Source organism: Haliotis asinina, chromosome 10 (assembly GCF_037392515.1).
Source record: "Haliotis asinina isolate JCU_RB_2024 chromosome 10, JCU_Hal_asi_v2, whole genome shotgun sequence".
Taxonomy (NCBI): domain Eukaryota; kingdom Metazoa; phylum Mollusca; class Gastropoda; order Lepetellida; family Haliotidae; genus Haliotis; species Haliotis asinina.
Genome location: NC_090289.1, coordinates 8,539,063 through 8,562,990, shown reverse-complemented (window position 1 = coordinate 8,562,990; position 23,928 = coordinate 8,539,063). Strand labels below are relative to the sequence as shown.

General features: G+C 39.0%; 1 protein-coding gene across 1 annotated transcript; it reads left to right on the top strand.

The window, feature by feature from the left end:
• Positions 1-6,536: 6,536 nt before the first annotated feature.
• LOC137297859 (uncharacterized) lies at positions 6,537-21,757 on the top strand. The gene is made up of 5 exons (XM_067829823.1): positions 6,537-6,556; positions 6,742-6,851; positions 8,106-8,301; positions 11,072-11,136; positions 21,600-21,757. The coding sequence occupies exons 1-5, from the start codon at positions 6,537-6,539 to the stop codon at positions 21,755-21,757; spliced, it is 549 nt and encodes a 182-aa protein (XP_067685924.1).
• Positions 21,758-23,928: the final 2,171 nt, after the last annotated feature.

The following is a 23,928-nucleotide window of genomic DNA, read 5'->3' as shown; positions in this document are numbered from 1 at the left end:
TATATTAATTCATATATTTTGGGGAAAATATTTGGAAATTTTAACCATAACGTGTCTCATTATTATGTTCAACTCAACTCAAGTTTATGTCATTTGACACGAAGGAACAATTCACGACATTTGGCATTGAAATGTTCCTGAGTAACACATTACACGTTTCATTTACACATCTATTCAGTATTGCAGATACTGGAGTATTGGAGTCTTTGGAGTGGAGAATTAATAAGACTGTTGTATGATTGGTAAAATCTGGCCATATGACATAACTCTTTCAATAGTATGTGGAAGGTGAGATAGTCTTGTGGGTAAGGCGCTAGCGTATGGGTTATGTACATATAGTTTTGTGAAGCCTGCCTCTGATATTCTCTACTGGTATGTTGTATGAAGATTGTTTAAATAACACTCACTGACTCACTAACTCACTCATTCGCCCACCTTCCGATCCACCCACTCATCCGCCCACAAACACCCAACCACTCACTCCCACTCCCACCCAACCACTCCTTCAACCACCCACAAACACTCACTCACTCACTCACTCGTTCACCCTTCCACAAACACTCACTCACTCACTCACTCACTGAATAAATAACAAAGCGAAATGTGGTAATGACATCATTCCTTACAGGCAAATGTCCATTTCTGGTGTTTCCTCCTGTGATGTTACTGGAATACAGCTAACAACGGCGTAAAACGACACTCAGTCCTGACAGACAATATGCTATACTTGAGTATCTTGTACCATTGATCGTCTTAAGACATGAATTAATGACCGACAGAAAGGTCTTCGGTGATGAGACACATGGCAGGTCTGATTGGGGGACTCATTTTAGTAACCCTTGAGGGCGTAGCGCTATCTTGGACGATGCGTGGTTAACTGACTGATCGATTGAGTAAAGTACAACAGATGGTTTAGGGCTTGAGTGGGACGAGACTGGCGGGGGAGACTTTTTGTACATCCCAGGAGTGGATAGGATAGGTAGGGGTGGATTTTAGGTGAATCAAATTCGTGGGATAAGAAGAACTATTGACCTACTTCCAGTTTTAATGATAAAAAAAAAAGAATTCCCCCTGAAGGTCATACAGGTGGCCAATGTTCCTCAAATATTCGTGACGGTTTTAAAGCTCACAAAAAGCTGTACTTTCTGTCGTGATTTCTTCATTCCCCAAATCCCTGCTCAGAATTTGTAGCGGTAACTCAGTTGTTTTCTTGTTTATTTCACTGTATACACAAACGACGTGCACCCAAACAGTTTAAATTGATGTAACCTACAAGCCCGCTTATCGCCATTCTTTCGTTGACATTCACACCTTACCATAATGAGTTTACGTATATATTTATTAATCGCAAACAGAACTGAGTCTTAGCCAATGAACTCCCTGGCAGATCAAGGTCAAGGTCGTCAATGTTTAGGTTCGCACGTCTTGAACCGGAAGGGCTGGATGGTTAATTCCCAAGAAGGCGACTCGTGATGCACACAAGGATCATCGCTGTGCTTGAAATTCGAGAACAAATGAGGTGTACTTGACAAGCATTTTGGGCCTGCAGTGAAAGAGCACAGTGGTTCCATACTTTTTCATGTTTTAACATATCTTGTTTTTTTCTGGTTGGTAGATTTGTAAACCATTTTTTTTTCAAGAAAGTGTAGCGTTAGAAATACTAATGGCTCATCTTGAAAACTGAAATGTTTTCATTCATGTCTATGGAAACAGTAGGAATATGTTGATTGTCATAAACGGCCTCGGTCAAAGACAAAACTCAATGTCTGTCGCTTTGACACTTATGTGTGTGCCTGCCTGTTCGCTAATGATAGTATTCAATACACAACTTCAATCTGTGAACACATGCAATTTGAACTTAACACCTATCATGCTATATACCATAAATGGCTGGTGCACAAGAGTTCTGTGTCTCTCACATTATGTAATAACACATAATGGCAGATGCTCTGACTGGGTTCGGTATCCCGAAAGTAGTAAACCCAAGTACAACATATTGCACTTTGGAATTGCGATTGTACGTTTACAATTTTGTTTTGTTTTTCCATAATCCGAAACGTATATCACATGTCATGATTAATGACAATTGTGTTTTTTTATTTATGGGTAAGACTACCGCTCGTATCCCTCCTGAATTTTAACAATGAGTAAAAATGTCTTTGAGTGACATTTTTATGAGCTGGATATATCTTTAAGTATGTTTAGACACAATTAAAGAATCATGTTAAAACTCATTGTTATCAGATGAGGAATATATATTCATGATTTGACAAGAATAAAAAATTAAGGGGTGGATACGAGCGGGGGATACGGTATGCGTGTTTTTGTGGTTGTGTAAGCTTTAATGTGACGCTTGAGGCAATGTGTTTTATACTTTGTAAACAAATGTTCAACGGCAATGGTAAAACTGTTACAGCTATATTCAATGCCAACCTCGTCACACACGCACGCAAGACGCACACACACGTACGCACACACGTTTCATGATGCTATCTTGGGATCCTCATGAACGATCGAGTCCGGCAAATAACGATAGGTATTCCATAAATGACAAAATCTTCAAAGAACTTTGATAAATGTTCATAAACACTCGAACAACATTAGCAGAGCGTCCTTTGAGATTAACAAAGTATTTCGTCGCTTTGAACTGATCATCTACATATTGAAGCTTCCCAAATACACAAAATATCCCATGATGTTGCGTGGGTGTGGTTAAAAGCCACATGTCTGTAATGGTATTGACCAATATATTAAAGGCATTACGCAGTCAGATCGAATGTACAATGTTGCTCAGTATGTTTCGTTGAATATGCATGAGTTTGGATTGATCAGTTTTGAACATCTGTCCAGTCATAAAACAGACGCCAGCTAAGCGTGGGTGGAATAGCTGAAGTGATGTCTAGGCTGCTGACAGAAAGGGTTCCAGGAATCCTTAGAATTGGTAACGCTCCAGGGACCGGCTCACCATTCAGATGCAAGGATGAATAATGCAACCTTTGATTTCAATGAGTTGAAAGAAAATCATGCACCATTGTCTCAATTAGTGGCTGAAACAATTGGCATTCTCAAACGTGTCAGGAATATATGCTACTCAAAAGAAGTTAAGCAGTCCAGATTTTTTTTCAAATGAATATTGTTATTATGCCTTTTCAACTTTTGTCAAGTCAAAAAGGTCGTTTGTCGTTTTACCTATGACGGACGTATTGCAATCATAGGGAATGAAACAGGTCTTCTTTAATTGTTCTGAGTAGTATACATTTATGACATTGTTATGTGCTTAAGTGACCCAATATAGCAAGCATCGGCTATTCTTTCGGAAATGTGTTGGTGTGTTGGTTGTTCTTTTTAAGCTGGTGCGGTGGGGGAGTGCTTAAAGAGTCCGTTAGGGTCCGATTACCAGCATGGCTTCAATGTATGAAGTCCATTACATGTCTCCCCGCCGTGATATTGCTGGAGACGTGTTAATAGCAACTAAAGACCATGTGGTATTACTCATGTAAGAATGAAAATATAATTGGAATAGCCTTTGTTCAAACACCTACTGTTTACTTTTTTCGGGTTTTGACTGACAGTCCGCCATGTATCTGAAAAAAAGAAACAAAATGAAACAAAAAAAAAAGACCCCAAAAGACACAAACAAACATTTTGTGTGCGGTTTAATCGTATGACTGATTGAGTTTAGATGAAAATTTGTTCTGTTCATCGTCAGCAAGCCTTTGGTTGTTGTTAAGGCCACACTCGCAATGACAGCCCTACTGAAATAGGCCTTCAGCAACCCATGCGTGCCAAAACCCGTGTGCTTGTCGTAAGATGCTACAAACGGGATCAGGTGGTCACACAAGCCAGACCATTGACTGTTATCATGAACAACGATCACGTCTTCTGATATCCAAACAACCTGACCACTCAATCCACTTGGCTTTACAACTAATTTGATAAGACTGGCGTGCCTCGGACCCAAAGACGGTACCATGTCTATGTTCCCATAGAAACAACGCTAGTGAGAGAGTCACTGCAGGGGACACCAGGAATGGGTCTCACAGCCTGTATCCATGTGGGGGATCGAGTCTTCGGCGTGACAAGCGAACGCTTTATCCACTGGGCTACCCCAAAGCCCTATTCTTTGGTAAGAGTCTAGTGAATAATGGATAGTGAATCTCATATTCTTTTCCATATGTGCCGACGACTCGAGTCAGTGAGCGAGTGAGTGAGTGAGTGAGTGAAAGTGAGAGAATAAGTGAGTGATCTATAATCTGCATAAGTATACATTGAAACATATAAAGAAGTACAACTTCTATATACTATCCAACACAAGAAACGCATAGGCGATTTGTGGGGTTAGAAATCTATTAATCAACTTTTGTGTTCAAATACTCGTCAAAATATGTAACACATGTCTTGATAACATGATCTTACATGACTGCACAAGTAAAAGACGGTTTTACGTGGTTGATTTGGATGAGATTTCTGACATGGATTAGAAAGGCATCGCAACAACGCAACAGAAATCACCTTGCAATTTGAATTGTGCAGCAGAGTATTCACTGTCCGGCAATAAAAAATCAGATTACATTCAGAAATTGGCATTCGTTTTGAAGGAGTCACAAAATTAAATCACTACGTCACGTCTTGACACGGAACATTGCCATTGAAAGAATGTATTCTGGACATTACCAATCTTCTGTCGCCAGGGGTCTGATATCATGGCTCGCAACTCGTTGCAACCAAACAGGTATAACTATTGTCCGTCCCCGTACAGGCAGACCTCGAATTATCAATGCAGCCCAAGATCGGTACATCCGGGTTCTACAGTTGCGTGGTCGTAGTGCCACGGGTGAGAGCACAACAGTCTTCAGAGGATATCCGGTCAAAGTGTTCGGAACAGGTTGAAAAATAATCGTCTGAGAACAAGGAAACCCGACGTCGGGGTCGTGCTACGTTGTCACCATCGCTCTCATCGTCTCCGATATCCAAAAGTATCCATTTGCTTGTGTAGACCTTCTTAACTGGTGTAAAATTTCATGCACTAAAGGACGAAATATACATGTTTGAAAATACACTTTCGCAACAGATTTCTCGTCTATGCGTTTCTTTTTTTGGAGAGTATATAAGGTTTTATTCAAAGCAATTTTATATACACGTTTTAACATTACAATATCATTCAGAATAAAACAAATATCTCACCAAATTATGTAAACACAGTTAGTTGTAGCCATACATATGTTAACTATGTCAATTTCTTCAACATTGTTCCAAAAACTGCTAAATTGCTAATGTTAAACATAAACAGCCTTTCAGATCGTGTCTAGTTATATTAAATTGTGCGTTCCTAGAAAAACCTCTGTAGTTTATGGTTAAGAACCTCTCTTAAATGTGTATCAGTAAAAGTAATAGAACAATTCATTTGATTTTATGAAAAAAACCCAACTTCATGACGAAATTATGTTTCTTATATTGTCAGTTTTTTTGCATACCTGTCATGTTTCTGAGAAAAGCATCCGACGGATGGACTTGGTTAATAGACAAGGTTTTGGATGACACACATATGTCGTGTTCGTTTAGCCTACTCTCATTAACTTTCCCTTTTCACACCATGTAACGTTTTGTTGACTCATTTGTTGCCAATAGAAGCATTACTGTAGATAACGCCTTTTGGGAATGTCTATTATAAAACTTTAGTGCCATTCTGACAAATATATGAAGTTGGACGACATTACAACATTTCTGTATTGAGGTCGTGTAGTCACTAAAACAGATTTTCTTAAACTTTACTTGACATCTGCAAATGAAAATCGTGGTGACCGTTAGTGTAATGCACCCGGTTCGGGTACGCTTAAAAATGTCTAAAATCATACATTTAAATTATTCTTGCACAAATAAAGCATCCGTCAAGTAAATTATAGAGAAGAGAATATGTTTATGGAAAGCTTATAGACATTTAAGGTAGATACTTTTGAAAATATAACAGTAGCTATGCTGAATGTCGCAAACCCGCCGCCGTTTTGTTACATACTACTATCTCTCTAGCAGCTCAGCAATGAATATCAAAAAGTACATGTAAATATTGTATTTTTCAGGGTAACTGTAAAAAACTGCAGCCTTTTGGGTGTATGAGGGTAAATGGGTTAAGCAATAATTATTCTCTGATTCATTAAGTTGTGGCTTTTGTAGACAGGATTAAGAAGTTTAGTTTGGAGTATGAATGCGTCAGGTGTTTTCAGTGATATCCAGATAAGGGTCTGTTGTATCAAAGTATTTAAGTATATTATGGAATATTGAATATTTAACTGTACGTAGATTTACAAATTTGTCTCAGGACCACGCTTATAGTCACTAGGCGTCAAAGGAACATGTACCGAAACAATGGCCAAGATAGTGGAAATATATAGAATATTCAAAATACATGGAAAATAAATGTGTTTGTCCAGTTTACTGGACTGTCACACTGTCCACTACAGATATGTCTTTCTACCAGTGTGCATAGCGATTCCTCATTAGCGTGTCCAAACATGTCCGGAGGATTCCTATAGAATACAATGGCGTTGGTGTCCATCTGGTAATGTCATATCTATTACCAAAGTCGCCTCTTCGCGGAATATCATGCCGGGAAAGCCCGAAGAGAGCCGAGCTCCCGCTGAGACTATTTTCTTAAACAATAGTTTCGGACAGGACGAAATGTCGAGGGAAAATGCGTTCCCATTTCATACAGAGGGGATCATGAAATTGTGGAAATTAAACGAGGTCTGTTTCTGACAGGAAGGTTGGACAGGGATTATATATAAAGCTATCAGATTTTGGTTCATTCTCAAACGTTTCAACAAGCTTGAAGACTTTCTACCTGTTGCTCAAAGGTATGTCTCAGAAGCATTTGCTTTCATCTCTTTCTATCCCTTGCTGATGCTTTATTCATATTCATTATAATAGTATTTGAAAAGTCGGTTTTAAAGTCTTAAAAATTGCAGAACTTTCTTTCAAACTGCGGACTTACATCCGCTGAAACACATTGTTAAACTAAACTGTAGATATAATTATTAGTGAATTATTATCGTTTTAGATAAAAAAACCCATTTTTTTGTCAAGTTTCTTATCGGAAAATATGGATATGCCAACCACAGCGTCTAGAGAAAGATGGATGATATTGGCTGTTTTAGAGATTGTTCTACATAGATGTTTATTTCTTAGCTGTTTGCGTTCCATAAATATTTCTTGTGTAATACTATTCCATTATGTATCAATATTTTTGTTCAATATTCTGCTTTTTGAAACGAAAGTATTGACCGATATTTGGTGGCGGATTACAAAGAAATAAACAAGTTATTTATAAACAAGTCTTTGATACCGATATCGTGGCTGATTGTTGCAATTTTTGCTATAATGTTATGATAATATTTGTACTTTTTGGTCAAAACCAATGTTAACTTTTTAGCTGTTTCTTTTCCGACGCCATAATGTGTAGCCTATGAATATTACATATCAACTAAATGCTAGGGTTGTGTATAGGCAAATAAGCAGTTTTGCAATATATTGCGATTCAGGTACCTGAAATGCGTGAGTGATTGACAATGAGAGACACAACCTGAGCATGCCAAACCTATTTTCTACATAAGTTCCTAAACATACATGTCATGTTTCTGATAAAGTCTCAAAGTTAGGTTGTATAGTCAGAAATTCTATTTTCTGCTGTATACAATTTATGAGAAGCATTACTGTGTGCTGTTTTGTCATTGAATAACAAAGGAAAATATTTGTTGTGAATTAAAGTGAAAAAGCATATATGTTCTCTACCCAATATACCGGTCCTTAGAAAAACATTTATTGAAATACGATTCGTTAGAAAATCCTATTGCGATATCTCGGGATACCGGTAATACCGTGCACTCCTACTACGTTCAGTCTTTTCTGATGTATGAAATATAAGCGTATGTTTGTTAAAACTTCCACTGCCTCGAAACAATATCCGCTCTTTAAAAATGCCATACAATCTGTAATTCATACATGGTTAGATATGATAGAAATGAAAATTTCGGACGTTTTTTAAAGGTCAGATTACCTAAAAAAATCCTTCCTGGAAATAAACATTTCAAACAAACATTTCACGTTTTCAGAACACATCGAAACCTTCAAGATGCAAAAACTCGTCGTAGCTGTGCTTTTAGTGTTTTCATTGGTTGTAATGGAAGTCACGTGTCAGGACGCCATGCTGGCTCCTCCCGACAGGCCATCCGAGTTCCGGTCACCTGACCAGCTCCGCCAATACTTGAAGGCTCTCAATGAGTATTATGCAATCGTTGGCCGCCCAAGGTAAGTTACATCATGCATGGATTAATCTTTCTGTAATATATATTGATTTTACCTCAAATCTGATCTCTCATGTAATTCGGAGACAACGTTAATGTACAAGCAATATGTTATTATCACACGCAAGCCCTCTTTGAAGTCGTGTTCAGGTTGTGACAGTTGGGTGACTTCATGAGGACTAAATCAGGTAATATAGGCCTCCATAAATATGATACTGATAGTCCAACTTAGAATACCGGTTCAGCCTTGCTGTATGTTCAGGTATGTTAGTTTCTTTGCGTGTTGGCCAGGCTTGCTTGATGCGTCTCATCGTTGTGTAGATCGATGCTCATGATATCAATCACTGGATTGTCTTATCCAGAGTCGACTATGTAAAAACCGCACTCATATAGCTGGAATGTTGAGGAGTGGAGCACTAAACAGCAAAGAAATATACAGATGGTAACACTCAGACCAAATGGTCAAGCGAGTTTAATCGCGGAAGGATAACAAGTATTTAAAGCCCACGTAAAATCGTGATGGAGTAGCCACTTTGTTCTCTCACCAAAGGTGTCCATTTGAAGGAGTACGTGAGGGACCATGGAATTACCCTAAGTATAGCGATAGAGCTTTATACACGGTACACATATGCGGAATCAAACTCGCCATTTCGGCGTAACAACATGATCACCTGTCCTACTTAATTTGAAACCCGCCAAAGCTTTCAAAAAAAGGAAATCCGTTGTAAACACGTGAGCAAAAGGTATTTTGATATTTGACATCATATTTTTTTATGTGATTCAAAGTTGTTGACGTAATATTCATGACGTTATTTCATAAATGATGTCAAAGCATTTCATTGCGAACGTCATTTTCCCGCGTTAGCTTCTTGGCGTCTATTTCGACAGACTGGACACCACCTCTTTAGCAGAGTTACTTTCAAGTTATAGTTATGTGTAATTACTATAAATACTCTGTTATAGATGTTATATGTTTATATGATATATGTTTTGGTATATAATTTGTACACAGACGAGATTTTAGTAAAACATGCAATGTATTTATTTATAAGTTATTATTTAGACTTCGTACGCTTTTTCTTCAAGAAAGGATTTCGTATCTGGAACTAAATTGACGGTAAGCTAGATGTTTCATACGCGGAAAATAAGTTTGTACTCAAAAAATTCGTAAGGGGCATCGTGTCCATCAATATCCCGGTAGATACTAGCATCCGTATTTATACAGCTTGTTGCATGTTGGAGAAACACAGTATTCCATAACCGAAAGAAGATACTAGACAAGGCCCTTAATGTTCAGTGGTCCTTGGTCCTTGTCTAAATACATGTGTCAACGTCCGCGAAACAGGACATTACTATTTTTCAAATGCATCATATATCCTGCATGATTGTCTTACAAGCGAAAGAATCCGATAATCGAGATATGTTTCAAGTCATTGCTGGCATTCATATTCACAAATTATGTCCCACGATACAATCACAATCTTCCCCGTCTGTTTCTGCGTTATAGGGCTTCAAGAACGTACCGTGCGAGACGGCTAGAGAATGACAAAATGACAAATTACAATTACAAATGAAGTATTTTCAGTTCCATTTACATGAAATTGGTTATTCTTAAGACTTTCCATAACCGCTTGGCCTGATAGTGACTGTACCATTTTTGAGGCATTATATGATTGCGATTGACAATGGACACAAATCCATCCAGCTATATAGGTTAAAGTTGTATAAGCTATGCGCAGCTATATTAAGATCAAATTGTAACGATTCCGGGACCAGATGACAGGATAAACTGACAAAGGCCAATTAACACACATCCAGAAAGATTTCAAAGGATTTTTCGTAATCGAGGCCACCAAGAATCGTTTTGCGTCAGAAAGACATTTCAAATGTGTGCTAAGTTGTAGAGGGTCTTTAACCTCAGCATTGTTTTGGTAGCCTCATGGTAAGAGAACTCAATAGTCATGTTGAAAGCTGGAGTTCGTTTTCCAGTGCCTAGAGGAATATTTGTCGAAACTGGCCTCAGACCCAAATAGCTAGCTCAGTCCATAAACTCTGAAGATAGTCGGATAGAAGAGATTCTAATCTGGTTGTAGGAGGTCAGTTTCGGTGATTTGATTGATGGTCAGCTGTCGTGGACGATGTCGTTGGTCGTGTCTGATAATATTTATCACTTGTTTGTTTGGTCTCGACAATGTACAGAGCGCCGTTACATTGTTTAACATTGCGTATTGAGGCCATAAACGACAAACAAAACAAATGCTTGTGGTTGTCACGAATTGGCTTTCACTGGTGAATTGTCACGTGCTATTGGTATAATTCCATGATGAGTGTCACGTACTAGGATGTTCGGAAGGACAGTTATATGTTAGCTGGCTAGTTTCCTGGGAATTCCCAAGGACAGTCTTGTACTAGCTGTCTAGATTTCTGGGAATGTAAAGGATAGCCATGCTTTAGCTGGTTAGCGTCTTGGGAATCGCTATGGCTTTCGATCAAGTCTACCCTGAGAAACAAAGAACCAGTGGAAGGTTCCATCTTCTAGCACGCTATTCTTTCAGAATTGCCATATACGAGAGACCGACATTTTCTGGAATGTCTTCTTCTCTTCCTTTAACTTATTTGATACAACCAAGGGGGTTTATTGTTTTTGTGTCTTCTTACCATTACAAAATGGCTTGTTGACAATGGCATATATTTTACATTATGCAATTGTACACGTTGCTTAAGTATTTATTTGTAAAAGGGGCCCGTTACACTATATAACCTTTCCTTTCCAGGTTTGGTAGAAGTGTGAACAAGAGATCAGTCAACGACGCAGTCTTCGGAGAGGCCGCGAAAACAGGTAGGTCGTTCCATTGCGTATCAGTTGCAAGTATCAAGTGAAACCTCAGTACTTCGTTGTGAGCGAAGATTTTATAAGTGCTCTAATTAACTAGCGGCCTCGGTAGATCGCAGCTATGTCAGGAAAGTTAAGAATTGAGTTTCACGTCGGATTTGGAACATTACACGTTAACGTAGAAGCTAATGGATGCCATTTTGTTTCGGTGACGACTTGTTATTGACATGTTTTGATCGTGATATCAAATCATTCATTGTCAGTCCCACTTATGAGTCACATATCAAAAGGTACATGAAACACGAACGGGGATCTGAGCTAGATTAATATTTTTATGAGAGTATAGTTTTTCTGTAGTTTAAAGATCTTAAGTTCTAATTGCGGGAGGAACATAATACTGACTATCTACTTGAATGTATACCAAATAGTATATTTTAGAAGTGAAAGCAAGAAATGAACGTATTTCAAATTTCAACGAATAGTAAACACCTGGGGCCCGTTTCATGAAACTCTTGTAAGCCTAAGATCTCGTAACTTTTCGCGTAGCATTTGCACCTTCTATGTTACAGTATGCCAGGTACAAATGCTACGAGAAAAGTTACGAGATCTTAGGCTTACGAGAGTTTTGTGAAACGAGGCCCTGACCTATAGTGATCAACGTTGATATCATACATATACTCAGGTGCAGAAGAAATACACCATCCAGTGCATTTGAAAATTGAAAGAAGTGTCTCATGTTACTTTATAGAACGAGTAAAAAAGAAAATAAATAAATACTTGGGTAAGAAAGGAATGTCCAATTTCCGCTCTCTCTCAGGTTTGTAAAATCGTACAGAAAATGTAGGTAGAGTCCTCAGAAATGGGTTCATATGTGATATTGATAAAGTTTCTGTGTATATGATACATGATCTTATATGCTTCTGTTAGTAGAGTAAACAATGGTGACGAGAAGACACAGAGGACTGGCAATTTGACTTCTAACCTTCATCAGCATCAAGCACTGATCACGTCAACATCTCACTGGTTAGAGACTACTGCGTCTCATGACGTCATCATGCACATTACGTCATCATGACGACAGAGGTTGGCGAAGAGTGTCATAACTCTTTCTCCATGACGACGTCAAACAAGACACCTCCGTTGAAGCATACGCTGAGCGTGTTTTTCATTTTGTTGAAGCAATGGTCAATAAAGATCAGGAAACCTACTTCTTTGAGATGTGATTTCTTTTCAACTTCCCAGATCGTATTCCACAGGAGATATCGCTTGTGTGAGATCAGACGATATCTCCAAGGAGATATCGTTTTGACAGTATATTTTGTACAATGCCCTGGCACAATGCTATGACGTCATGAAGGTGATGACGTCACAATATTATGACATCGCTGCACTGCCAATCAAATAGCAGTATTGTATTAAGAGATTACATTTTTTCACTGAAAACTAATGAAGAATGAGTTTAGATGATAAACAGAATCTCACCCTCGCGTCTACTGATATCGATTGATAATGGTAAAACTATCCCCGGCAAGCCTCAGAAATTCGTTACTTTATCAACTTGTGTTGATATATTTGGTATCTATAGACACCTGGGTGAGATTCTCAAGTTTTGCTTTATATCTGTCAGTTGGCCTTTGCCGTGGTCTTTATGGAAAACGTGATATTTTTCCATCAATGGCAACTCTTTAGCAATAAGATATGAGTAAAGGAAGGTTAACTACACCAATGAGATTATCAAACCTGTTAAACTACCCTTCAAGGCAAACGAAGTACACACTCCTGATTGATTTTGACTGAAATGAAACAAACAAGAGTGAGTGAGTTTAGTTTTACGCCCCTTTTTAGCAATATTCAACCAATATCACTGCTGGCTACACCAGACATGGGCTTCACACATAGTGTCCATGTGGGGAATTGAACCTGGGTATTCGACGTGACGAACATTTTTCACATTAGGCTACCCCGCCGCTCAGAAACAAAGAAAAGCCTTCAACATGTCGACTTTTTTAAATACGGTCAGTCTGGTATAATAACTACATTATAATTGTTCGCTCAAAACCAGCTTTCAGTTGGTACATGTTTCAATATAAAAAGTCATATTTTGATGCAACACATTCAAACAAATAATGAAACAATTTAACACTACACCGATACCAGCGTTGATTGAACCCTCTAGATATCTGCACAGTGAAACCTTGCATTCACAACACTGTTAGTCCGGACACTGATAAATGCATAATCAAAGGTATATAATTCTTTCCCTGATTCGATAAACTAAACATCTGAAAATGCAAACGATTTTACATTAGAATCTCAGGTGAACAATTGACTTGTCGTTGCATGTGTTTACGGGTACCACCAATGGATAATGTATAATTACTATTTCGTAGTCGTCCATAAACAGATGCTCGCGATACAGACTTCATCAATAATTGATCAGTACAGATTTTCCCACGATTTCAGGGAGGTTTTAGTAACATCTTTATTTATTTCATAACCTAGATGAACTTCTAGTTCTTCGGTAAATCTTACTGTGAAGACGAAATCTTGGTTCACATGAAGAGCAAGCATATTCATGTTCATCCTTGTTAAATGTATTATATATAACCTTGATGTTTCTTTTGTGATGAGGTCAATCACATTTTATAGTGTATACTTCATCCAAACAGTCATTCACTTGATGAAGCAGTAAGCAAGAACTCCGAGACGATGTCTCCTCGAAGTAAAAACGTTCGAGGTCCATAAATAACGCCTTGATTATATGCATCATTTCTAAATGTCATTCAAAGAAGTAATATTTCGGTTTATTACGACTTCCACTGACTCACGTTGTGTAATACCAAGATATTACGTATTCCAGACTATCCGTTTTTAAAATTCCGATCAATCTGGTTGACCTTATTTATAACACGTGATCAAGTATGCTTTCCGGAGTCCATTGCCGTGATTATTAAAATTACGATATTGAGTGATTTTGATTTAACGTTGCATTAAATGGTCTTTTAGTTATATTCCGGTGTGAAAGCTTCATGTGGGTGGAAGGCCTTAAGACGTTTACAGCAGTGGTGAGAGCTCAGGTTCGGTGCTGACAAATAGTCACGATAGTTTTGTGAGGGGCTGAGGGAGAAGATTGAAAGAGAGAGGGAGGATGAGGTTTTGAGGAGCTGAGAGAGGGAGAGAGAGAGAGAGAGAGAGAGAGGAGGTTGAGTGATTGTGAGAGAAGGGGTTTGAGAGAGAGAGAGAGAGAGAGAGAGAGAGAGAGAGAGAGAGAGAGAGAGAGAGGGAGGGAGGTAACGATGGTGACCAAGTGTCAGGTAGAGTGAAACAAGTAACACGGCATACCACAGGGGATCGAACAACTTACATTTCATGCCTCTCTTATAAGCATTTCAAATATAGAATAGCTTGCGTCACATCTTCGCTTACACTCGGTGTCATTTCAGTTGTACATCTATTTGCGATTGACGACTTTTCTTATTTATAAATACATGCAGAATATATCAGTTGGAATAACCCAGTAATTAGCTTACTACCCAGAAATATGAAATCCAGTCTGCCAATCGCCTTCAGTCGACATTTGAAGCACTAAGCAGACGGTCTAAATAATACATACCTCTAAAACACTGAAATTACATCCCATCGTGTACCTAAGGGATTTTCTTACCTTCACAAACTGTAATGGAAAGAGGCAGTAATGACGTCTTTAGCATAAATATATAGTTTTATTGCCACACAAAACATGATATGTCATCTTGTTGCTCTTAAGTGTTTTCTTTTGAAGTTGAACACCCTTATACGCACATGAAATACATTGTACATACCTGGGTTGACTGATGGCAGGATTGGCTTAATACGCTGTAATGTCAGATATATATCATCGGTACTTGAATAAATGGAGCAGATACTTGAAAAATTTTAAAAATGCCGATGACTAAAAACCCAACTAGGACCGTACAGGAATCAATGGCTATTAGACAAAAAGCTCTTATAACAAAATAAAAACACCAAAGAAGCTATGAGTAGAGCATTTGAGAAGTATTCTTTTTCCCGCAAAGACAATTGAGTGAGTTTAGTTTTTATGCCGCTTTTAACACTATTGACCCGACATCATGGCGGAAGGCACCAGAAATGGGTTTCACACATTGTACCCATGTAGGAAATTGAACGCGTGACCAGCGAACGCTTACACCACTGGGCTACCCTGCCATCACAAACAACAGAGTTGTGGTGAGGTGAGTCATGTGACAAATCTGACCAGAAAAGTCTGGCGTCATCCAGAGAATCCAGGATGTGGTAACCCACTTGTCAATGACTGGGCGTCATTTTGCAAGTTCAGGAGGCATTCTCCAAGGTATGTCCATTCCATTATCAAAGAAACTTTGGCAATAAAAACGAGTTTGAGATCCAAAATTGAGTCCCAAATCATACGATAACGATAAAGAAGAAAAAAAGAAAACAAACAAACAACAACATGTCTTTTGATAATCTAGCTCTGTTTGTAACTGAGCCGCAAACGTTCTTGATCCAATTTGTAAATATGAGTTCACAAAAATCCACACGTCAGCACACTTTAGACTTGTTAATGTGACGGTCTCCATGTTCTGTGATACTGGGATACTCACATTGAACTATCTTGTAAAATATGAAAAAACATAGTAGTAAATAAGAGAGAGGTGTGGTAAGTTGAAATATGTGTCTTCTTAATACAATGCTCCAGTTCATTAATCAGACGTACATATCCCAAACATAAAGACGACGACAACCGATGTCCATTTCCACGAAATCTTAGCAGCTGTGGATAACGTTTTGGACAGATTATAAAATGACTTCTACGAAACAGGATTGAAAAGAAACAAATAGTGTTCATATTTTAGATGAAGTCTCCGTACGTGATGCTGGAACCACACCAATCACCAATAATATAATGCAATTGCTCCTGAGAAATGATATATTAGGGCTTAATGTGAATATAGATCATTCCAACATACGCTTTCATTTTTCATGGCTATTACGGAGCAGACGAATTGAGGTGAACTAGCGGATCTCATGTTTTATCGATCCCAGAAAAGGATTCTCATATTCGTTTGCGAAACACAGTTGAGGATGAACCAAAACCACACTCAAAGATCAGTGTCCGTGGCCGTATTAACGCTAACAAAAAGGGGGAAATAGCTGATGATTACAGAAGCAGAAAAAGGTAGCGAGTGATGGTATGGATTGATTGGGCAACAGAAGTAAGAGGTGCTGCATGCCAATCTGGGGACTATGTGGGCGAAGATTTTGTGCTTCCTCAATTGTTTGCTTAGGTTCTTTCACTAACTGGTCTCAACTGAGAAATTGTTTCAGATGCTAATGTGTCAGTTTCTTTGTGTAGACACTATTTACAAAAACAAGTTTAACTAAACAAATTGTTTTTCACTAGTCATCTAACAGCTAAGCAATCAGTGTGTCCTCTACACTTTAAAAAATGCATGCATTATTGTCATTCTGTTAACAAATGTCTACCTGATACACATGTCTACATGAAACACAGTCTTATTGTTGCGTTGTGTGATTAGGATTATATACATCGTGCCAAATCAGGTTATGTTTTATTGAGCTTCACAAAACAGTTACTCTTTATCTGTTAGTATACTTCATGAGCCTAACGCGTGGTTCAGGATACATTAGACATTATGCCAAAGGCTAAAGTCTCCTGTCCTACCGTCGGCACCTGTCACAAACACATGCACAAGAATAGCAATTTAAAACTGAAATGACAAAGTGCATCATTTTATCAATTCTGAAAATGTCCTTCACACGTCGAATACAGAATTTTGTAACAGTTGAGACCTTGGATTCAAATCAAACAAACACTGGCAAGGGCATTACGAAGCTCTTTGAAATCTTATGAGAACACGAAGTACCTCAAAAGTTGTTAAATGTAGACACCGACTCTGAAACACCTAAAATGCTGCTCAAGATATAATGCAAGTTGAATGTTGGAAAAGTTTTATTGGTCTATTTTAATTTCACGTTTCCTTATTTTCAAAATTAGGGAATGGAATTGACCATTGATATGTTTACAGCTAAGTTAAACTTCTGTTCGGACTGACTTATTTTCAGTTTGCCAATCAAGAAACTGATTAGAAACACACATGCATACACATACATATACACACATATACACACACACATACTTATGCACGCACGCACGCACGCACGCACGTACGCACTCACTGGTACGTGATGCACAACTTTGCATAACCTCTGTCACATACTATTTGTTTGTCAGTATGGGATATCATATGTTTCCACGGAGCCAGTGACACGGCAACCAATATACTTATATATTTCCTCGCGTTTCGCTTCTGGTTCCATCACGACATCCAGGAATGAAATCAAGCAGCTCACCTTCTATTGTGAAAGCGTGAGGGAGAATGCACATAAATATGTTTAGAGAGCCTATATTATTAGTCATGTTCGTCCTTGAATACCATTGTATTTTGAATCTGTAAAGGAAAAAGTGGATGTTGAGAAATGAACTATAAAAACAATATGTGAAATGGAAGATAATAATCTAATCTAATCTTTTAGTATGGGACGGTGGGCGAGCTGATTTAGGCGCCAGGCTAGTGATCCAGCGAGGTTGAGGTGTCGGGATCGAGCCCACCTGTGACCGGGTGTGAAATCCTTGGAGTCAACTTTGTGTGCAGACTCTTTCAGTGTTGTCATAACCCCTAGTGCACAGTACACAGTAAAAGAACCCACAAATCCGTTGGTATATTACCAGATGGTGGCCACATGAATACGTACTAACACCCAGTGGCGGGTACAGCAAAGTGCAGTGACCTTGGACAAAGTACTGTGACTGTGTGTCCCAGTCCACCCAGCTGTTAATGGGTACCTCGTTAGGATGAGAAAGCCACAACAGATCGGTGCGCCTAGTGGCTGCAAGAGTTGTATACTCCTCAGGGAGATGAGATTTATACTACGATGTGCTGTTGAGATTGACATCCAGTGATCGAGGGAAATATACCAGGGCCTTGAGCATGCACTAGTGTGTGCGCTATATAAATATCCTATATCCTATATTTTTTTTTATGTTTGATTCTTAGCTGCATTGGTGGATGGTGAGTTCCGTATTTAGAAATATCACAGCGATAAAAATATTTCACAACGGTTTGTCAAACCTCGATCATTTACTGGTCGATGTCAGGAATAAATAAGAAACCGAAGAATTTTCCAAGTCACTGCTCAGATTTGTAATCCCCGAATGATTGAGCATCCAAATGCGATTGCTCTTAAGCATCGGCTCGACGACAGAAATCGGATATCGAGGATCTTTTCAGTCCGGGAAACACAAATCACAACAACAATTTATGGTTTGATAATTCAATGCTCGCTCTAGTCAAACCAACCAGAACAAGTGAATGATCACTGAAGTTGTTGGGGGCGAAGATAAATCTGGGTTTTATTGCGCGTTAAAAGCCACGAGGGAATAACTTCACAACTGTTTTAGGTGTCAGAGAAGTCCGTATTTGCCACCTTATTATCAGAACAACATCAACATCAAATCTGACGTATGCGGTGTAGCTCTGCTAGTAGGGCTGTAGCTCCGATGGAAGTGCAAGAGGTATAATCAAGATAGTTGTCCGTGATAGACATGTAACCGTGGATGATTTCACTGGAGTCGGAATTTCCGTTGTTGTCCATGTCGCCTCACCTAGATGTCCACGAGGTATAACTCTGGAAGCAGTGAGTGAGTGTAGTTCTACGCCGTACTCAGCAATATTCCAGCTATATGGCGGCGGTCTGTAAATCATCGAGTCTAGACAGGCAATCCAGTGATCAACAGCATGAGCATCGATCTGTGCAATTGGGAACCGATGACATGTGCCACCCAAGTCAGCGAGCCTGACCACCCGATCCCCATTAGTCGCCTTTTACAGCAAGCATGGGTTGCTGAAGACCTATTCCACCCCGGGCCTTCAGGTGTTCGGAAAAACTTTGTACTTAAGTGCCCTATTGCATGACGTCACACTATAATGACATCTCTTTTGTCTGCCCCCTGGGTAACCGACGTCACAATGCATGTCATTTGCCATCGCCTCGCTCTGCCTCTTACAGTAAACTACTCCCTAGCACCGGTTTCTTGGTTGGTAGTTCGTTCACTCGGCTAATGTCACTGGAGGAAACACTGCGTGTATGTTTTTCGAAGGCTATACGGTATCGGTATCGTTCGCAATGTTTACATTCCCACAATGCATATAAGTTGCAGAGTGAATACATTCACGTGTTTATTATGAATGACGTCAGATGTAATCGGTTATCCAATCAAATCGTTAGAATCTCAAGTGAAGTAACGACACAGATCACAGCGCTACGACACTCGTGTGAGGTACGAAATTAGGATGCAAATATCCATACGTTGACCGCATCGGTAATAACAAGAGATATTACTCTAGTACTGGTTCAAGAGATATTACTCTGTTAGTGTCCCAAGTGATATTACTCTGTTAGCTATCCAACAGATATTACTTTTGTAGTGCGTCAAGAGATATTACTTTGGTAGTGGGCATTGAGAAATTACACTGGCCATATTTATTACCTTGACGCAATACTCCAGCAATAAGATTTTATTCTGGAGGTGGTTCATCACACACCAATCCAGTAATGGTCCATGATTACCCATGCTGTAGTGTCTGAGGCGGTTCACAGGTACTGGCACACGGGGCAGTGCTCTGGTAGTGGCTCATGGCAGGCGACTTCGGTTGTGCCATGATATATTATATATCAGGTAGGCATGATATATAAGCCAGGTAGTGGTCCATGTGATCATAATCTAGAAGTGGTCCTTTTCTGGCCAATGAGAAGCTTAGCAGCAGTTGAAACCGAAGCATATCAATTCAGTTCACTTCGACAGAGCAAATATATATTAATATTACACATCATTCCAAACCCAGGACCTCTCTCGTCGAACACAGGGCAGACAGATGAGAAGTTGTCACACCTGAGTTCAACACTTCCTCTGATATCACTTTCAACAAGGAATAAATCAGGTTTCAACGGCCATTTTCACAGCAGTGATAACAAGGGAAGAAAGTGACATAAATGGTAACCACTTTGGTAAAACCAACGGTAAATGCTGCTCAATAATCGTCCATCCTAAAAGACTTGAGCAGACTGACCTGATCAAGTAAATACTAATGCATAATGTGACCGTGTCACAACTGGTTGGGTCTATTACTGTAAAGGGGTGCACCTTTGTCAGTTTATTGTCAACATGTCTGAACAGCCGTGACAAAGTCGCTGTTTGACATCTCAGTGTCGAGAAATCATTAGCAGTGTCCTAACTTTCTTTAAAGAAGAAGCTACAGACTTTTTCATGTTTCCAATTATGCATGTTTCGCACGAACGTAGCATTAATAAGATTTTCTGCTCCCCTATTTAATGAACCAGTCGTTTGTGCCATTTGACCTCCCGGGTCATGCATATGTAGAGTTGCTCAAGTCAAGCTGAATAGGTTATAAGCGAATGGAGTGGCTTGTGGTTTGAACATTAACCCAAGACCTGAACATTCCTGTAACATAACCCCAGTGAGGAAATATGTTGACATATGTACAGATCTGATGTAGGAACACCCACACAAACGTTGGTAATTGTCACCTCACCTCAACCCAGAGATTCTACAAACCAAACTCACCTTATGACAACGGGGGACGTTTACCTTTAAACTGTGTTCCCCGACTTCGATTACTCCAGCGTCTGCGAGTGTGGACTTCATCACTTTCTATCTGCGTTTACCCTTCAATAAACAGCCATCTTGATGCTAGAATTGGAGGGTGGTAATGAAATAAGAAGTCGTCGTTTTCATGAGTTTCGTAGGAAAGGAAATTAGAAAGTGACGCTACGCGTGTTAAAAAGGGAGAAAGTCGAATCGCTTCACCATATCTGGTGTTAAATTACAAACCAATGCATTTTATAGCAAAGCTCAAGTGACTTTTCACAAAATTTGACAGGCGATTTTTCTATGCATCGTCATGTTTCCCGTTCCAGCTCCGCATTTATTTTGTGCGGGATTAGTCCTACCAGCTGAACGCCAGTTAAAAAATGCCTGTCTAATATCTGACGAGTTCGGAATCGTTGGAACATGGAACAAGGTTAAATACCTTTTCCATATACCGTTAAAACGTAGAGAATATTGGATTTACAAGATTGATAAAGTGCAAATGATGAAAATGTGACAATTTATTCCACTGCGTTGAAAATGTTTGATCACTATGGATATATACTACGTTTTTGAATAGTATTTTTTCTACGAAACCCATTTGAGCATGTTTAAATATTTTCTCACTTTTACAAAGCAACACTTATATATGATGTGACCAAAATGTACGACTATCTGTGGAAACACAGTATTCTACACGTTTCATTTGATAAGATTAATGTTATGTGCAGATATCTGCAAACTATGCATTGGCGTGCAGGGACTATAAATTATGACTATGACTGTGACTGTGACTATGACTGTGACTGTGACTGTGACTGTGACTGTGACTATGACTGTGACTATGACTATGACTGTGACTGTGACTGTGACTATGACTGTGACTGTGACTGTGACTGTGACTGTGACTGTGACTAAGTATTGTTTAACTTTTGTATAGCGTTGACATGAAAGCATTTCCTTAAAACATTGAAGTTTTAATATGTTATTAATCTCTTCAACCTACCAAATAATCCAAAGATATTGTACACTGTGCCCGGGGTTGAGAAATCAGCCACAACTGAGGACCACTCAGACTGAACTTGATCAAGCTGTAATGACTTGTGTCATTAATGTTGTGTTAATGGCGGTGCTTAAAACACCTTTATGCGGCTATAAACACGTCCTGTGTCATTTATAGATTTCGATGTAAGTAAATGCTGATGCCAGTCATGTGAACACAGCACACATTTGGGAACGTTTCAGATCGCATCTAGGATTGGGCATATTTGCATATTGCGATACATTGCGGTATGTGTTGGCGTAATATCGTATGTATCGTAATAGATTGTGAAAATGTAAGACGTGGTTTAAAGTACAGAATTACTATTTCCTTTCTTTTGAAACAGTGCCACTGGCCACTGCCAGGACTCAGATGTGATTGTGTGAGAGAAATTGAAACAATTGAAAATGTTTCCAAACTGGAGACTTCGCTCTAAAGTTTAGAACTTTAGTTTAGCTTTCAAGTTTTTTATAGTACCCATTTCTGTCGCTTTTTAAAACAACTTAACAACTGACCTTCTTATATTGCAACCCTGTCAGTCCGTTAATGTGGACACCAAAAAAACCTTGCATTCATTCTCATGTTTCATTAACTGAACTATTTGAATGTACCATCACTTTCACAGGAGAATCTCACATGAATGCTTTCATGTGACGAAATGACACTTTGCATGTGTTGACAACAGCGGGCCAGGATGAACTGGCTTTTCTCGAAACCCTGGTATCATCACTATCTGAAAGTAATTCTGAATCAAGTAAATAGTTTGGTGGCTACAATTAGACGGCAATGATACAATGAAATCTGCTTTTTGTACTAATATCTCAAGATTAACGCAGTGTATTCTGTTACTTTCATTTATGTTGAAGCTTTGTATCCAACAAGGAAAAACTATTGAAATAAGAAGGATTTGCTTGTACTGAGTCCGCTATTTATCAAAACCACTGAAATACATCCCTGCTCCAGTCCTCCGTACCATAGCGTGGCTTAATTTCTTTGACATACAGTCCAACCATTGTCTGAATATATTGTTACATTGTTGAAGCCATAGGATATTGAATTAGACATCTGACTCACCGACTCACTGGATCAGTAACTCATCTGAAACCAGGCTATTTATATATCTCCATAACCATCGCCACCACTCACTGTTCAGATATTGATTGAATGATGTACAAACCCAATACTTGTGTTCGAAAACTGTCTAAAAAGCCTGAAGACACAGATCAAAATCAGTCTCAGCAAGTCTTGTCCAACGAGGCGACTAACGGGATCGAGTTGTCTGGCTCGCTAGCTCGCTTGTCTTGTGCCATCGTATCCAGTTTATGCAGATTCAGATATTGTTGATCACTGGATTGTCTTACCCGAACTTGATTATTTACGGAGGACTGTCACATAGCTGGAATACCGAAGGTGGCGTTAAACATCAACCTTACTCTCTACAGTTCATCACTGTGTATGAATTAACACTGGTTAAATAATAGCACTTTAGTTGTTTTATGTGTAGATGGTTGCCAAGAGACCAAGAACTATTATCAGGCTTAATTCTATTCGCACAGTGCTTAACAAAAGAACGTAAGTAACTCCTACCCTAGTCAATCTTACCAATAGTGGCACGGTCGGAACGATGCGCGGCTTTTAAACTGAAACGTTCATTTTCACTTTTGTGAGTAATTTCCTAAAAACGGAAATTTAATACTTTTAAGCACACTCGTGGGATGTCACACTGGGCAGTTTTTCCATTCATGCACAACTGCAATTCCTTTCCGAGAATAAACTTTATATACCCCACCAAACTCGTGACACGCATCAAATCCGTATTACTCTCTATGCCACGGAAAACCATCGATCTCTCAACATCATGCGGTATATTCAGCAACCATGGTCAGAAGGCAGATTCAAAACGACGGGATTTGAAAGATAATAATCCTTTAAATAAACAGGAAACGAAACCGGTTTACGTGTATTGGCATCAGGCTTATTACGCAGTAGCATTTTGACAAATAATTGAGTTACATCGCCGTCCATTTGTCACGTACGTCTATAGATA

Excerpts from the sequence above, each read along its gene's own strand:
- LOC137297859 (XM_067829823.1), top strand. The coding sequence starts at position 6,537 with ATGGCGTTGGTGTCCATCTG. Across the intron at positions 6,852-8,105 it reads TTTCTACCTGTTGCTCAAAG|AACACATCGAAACCTTCAAG; the intron begins GTATGTCTCAGA and ends TCACGTTTTCAG. Across the intron at positions 8,302-11,071 it reads GCAATCGTTGGCCGCCCAAG|GTTTGGTAGAAGTGTGAACA; the intron begins GTAAGTTACATC and ends TTTCCTTTCCAG.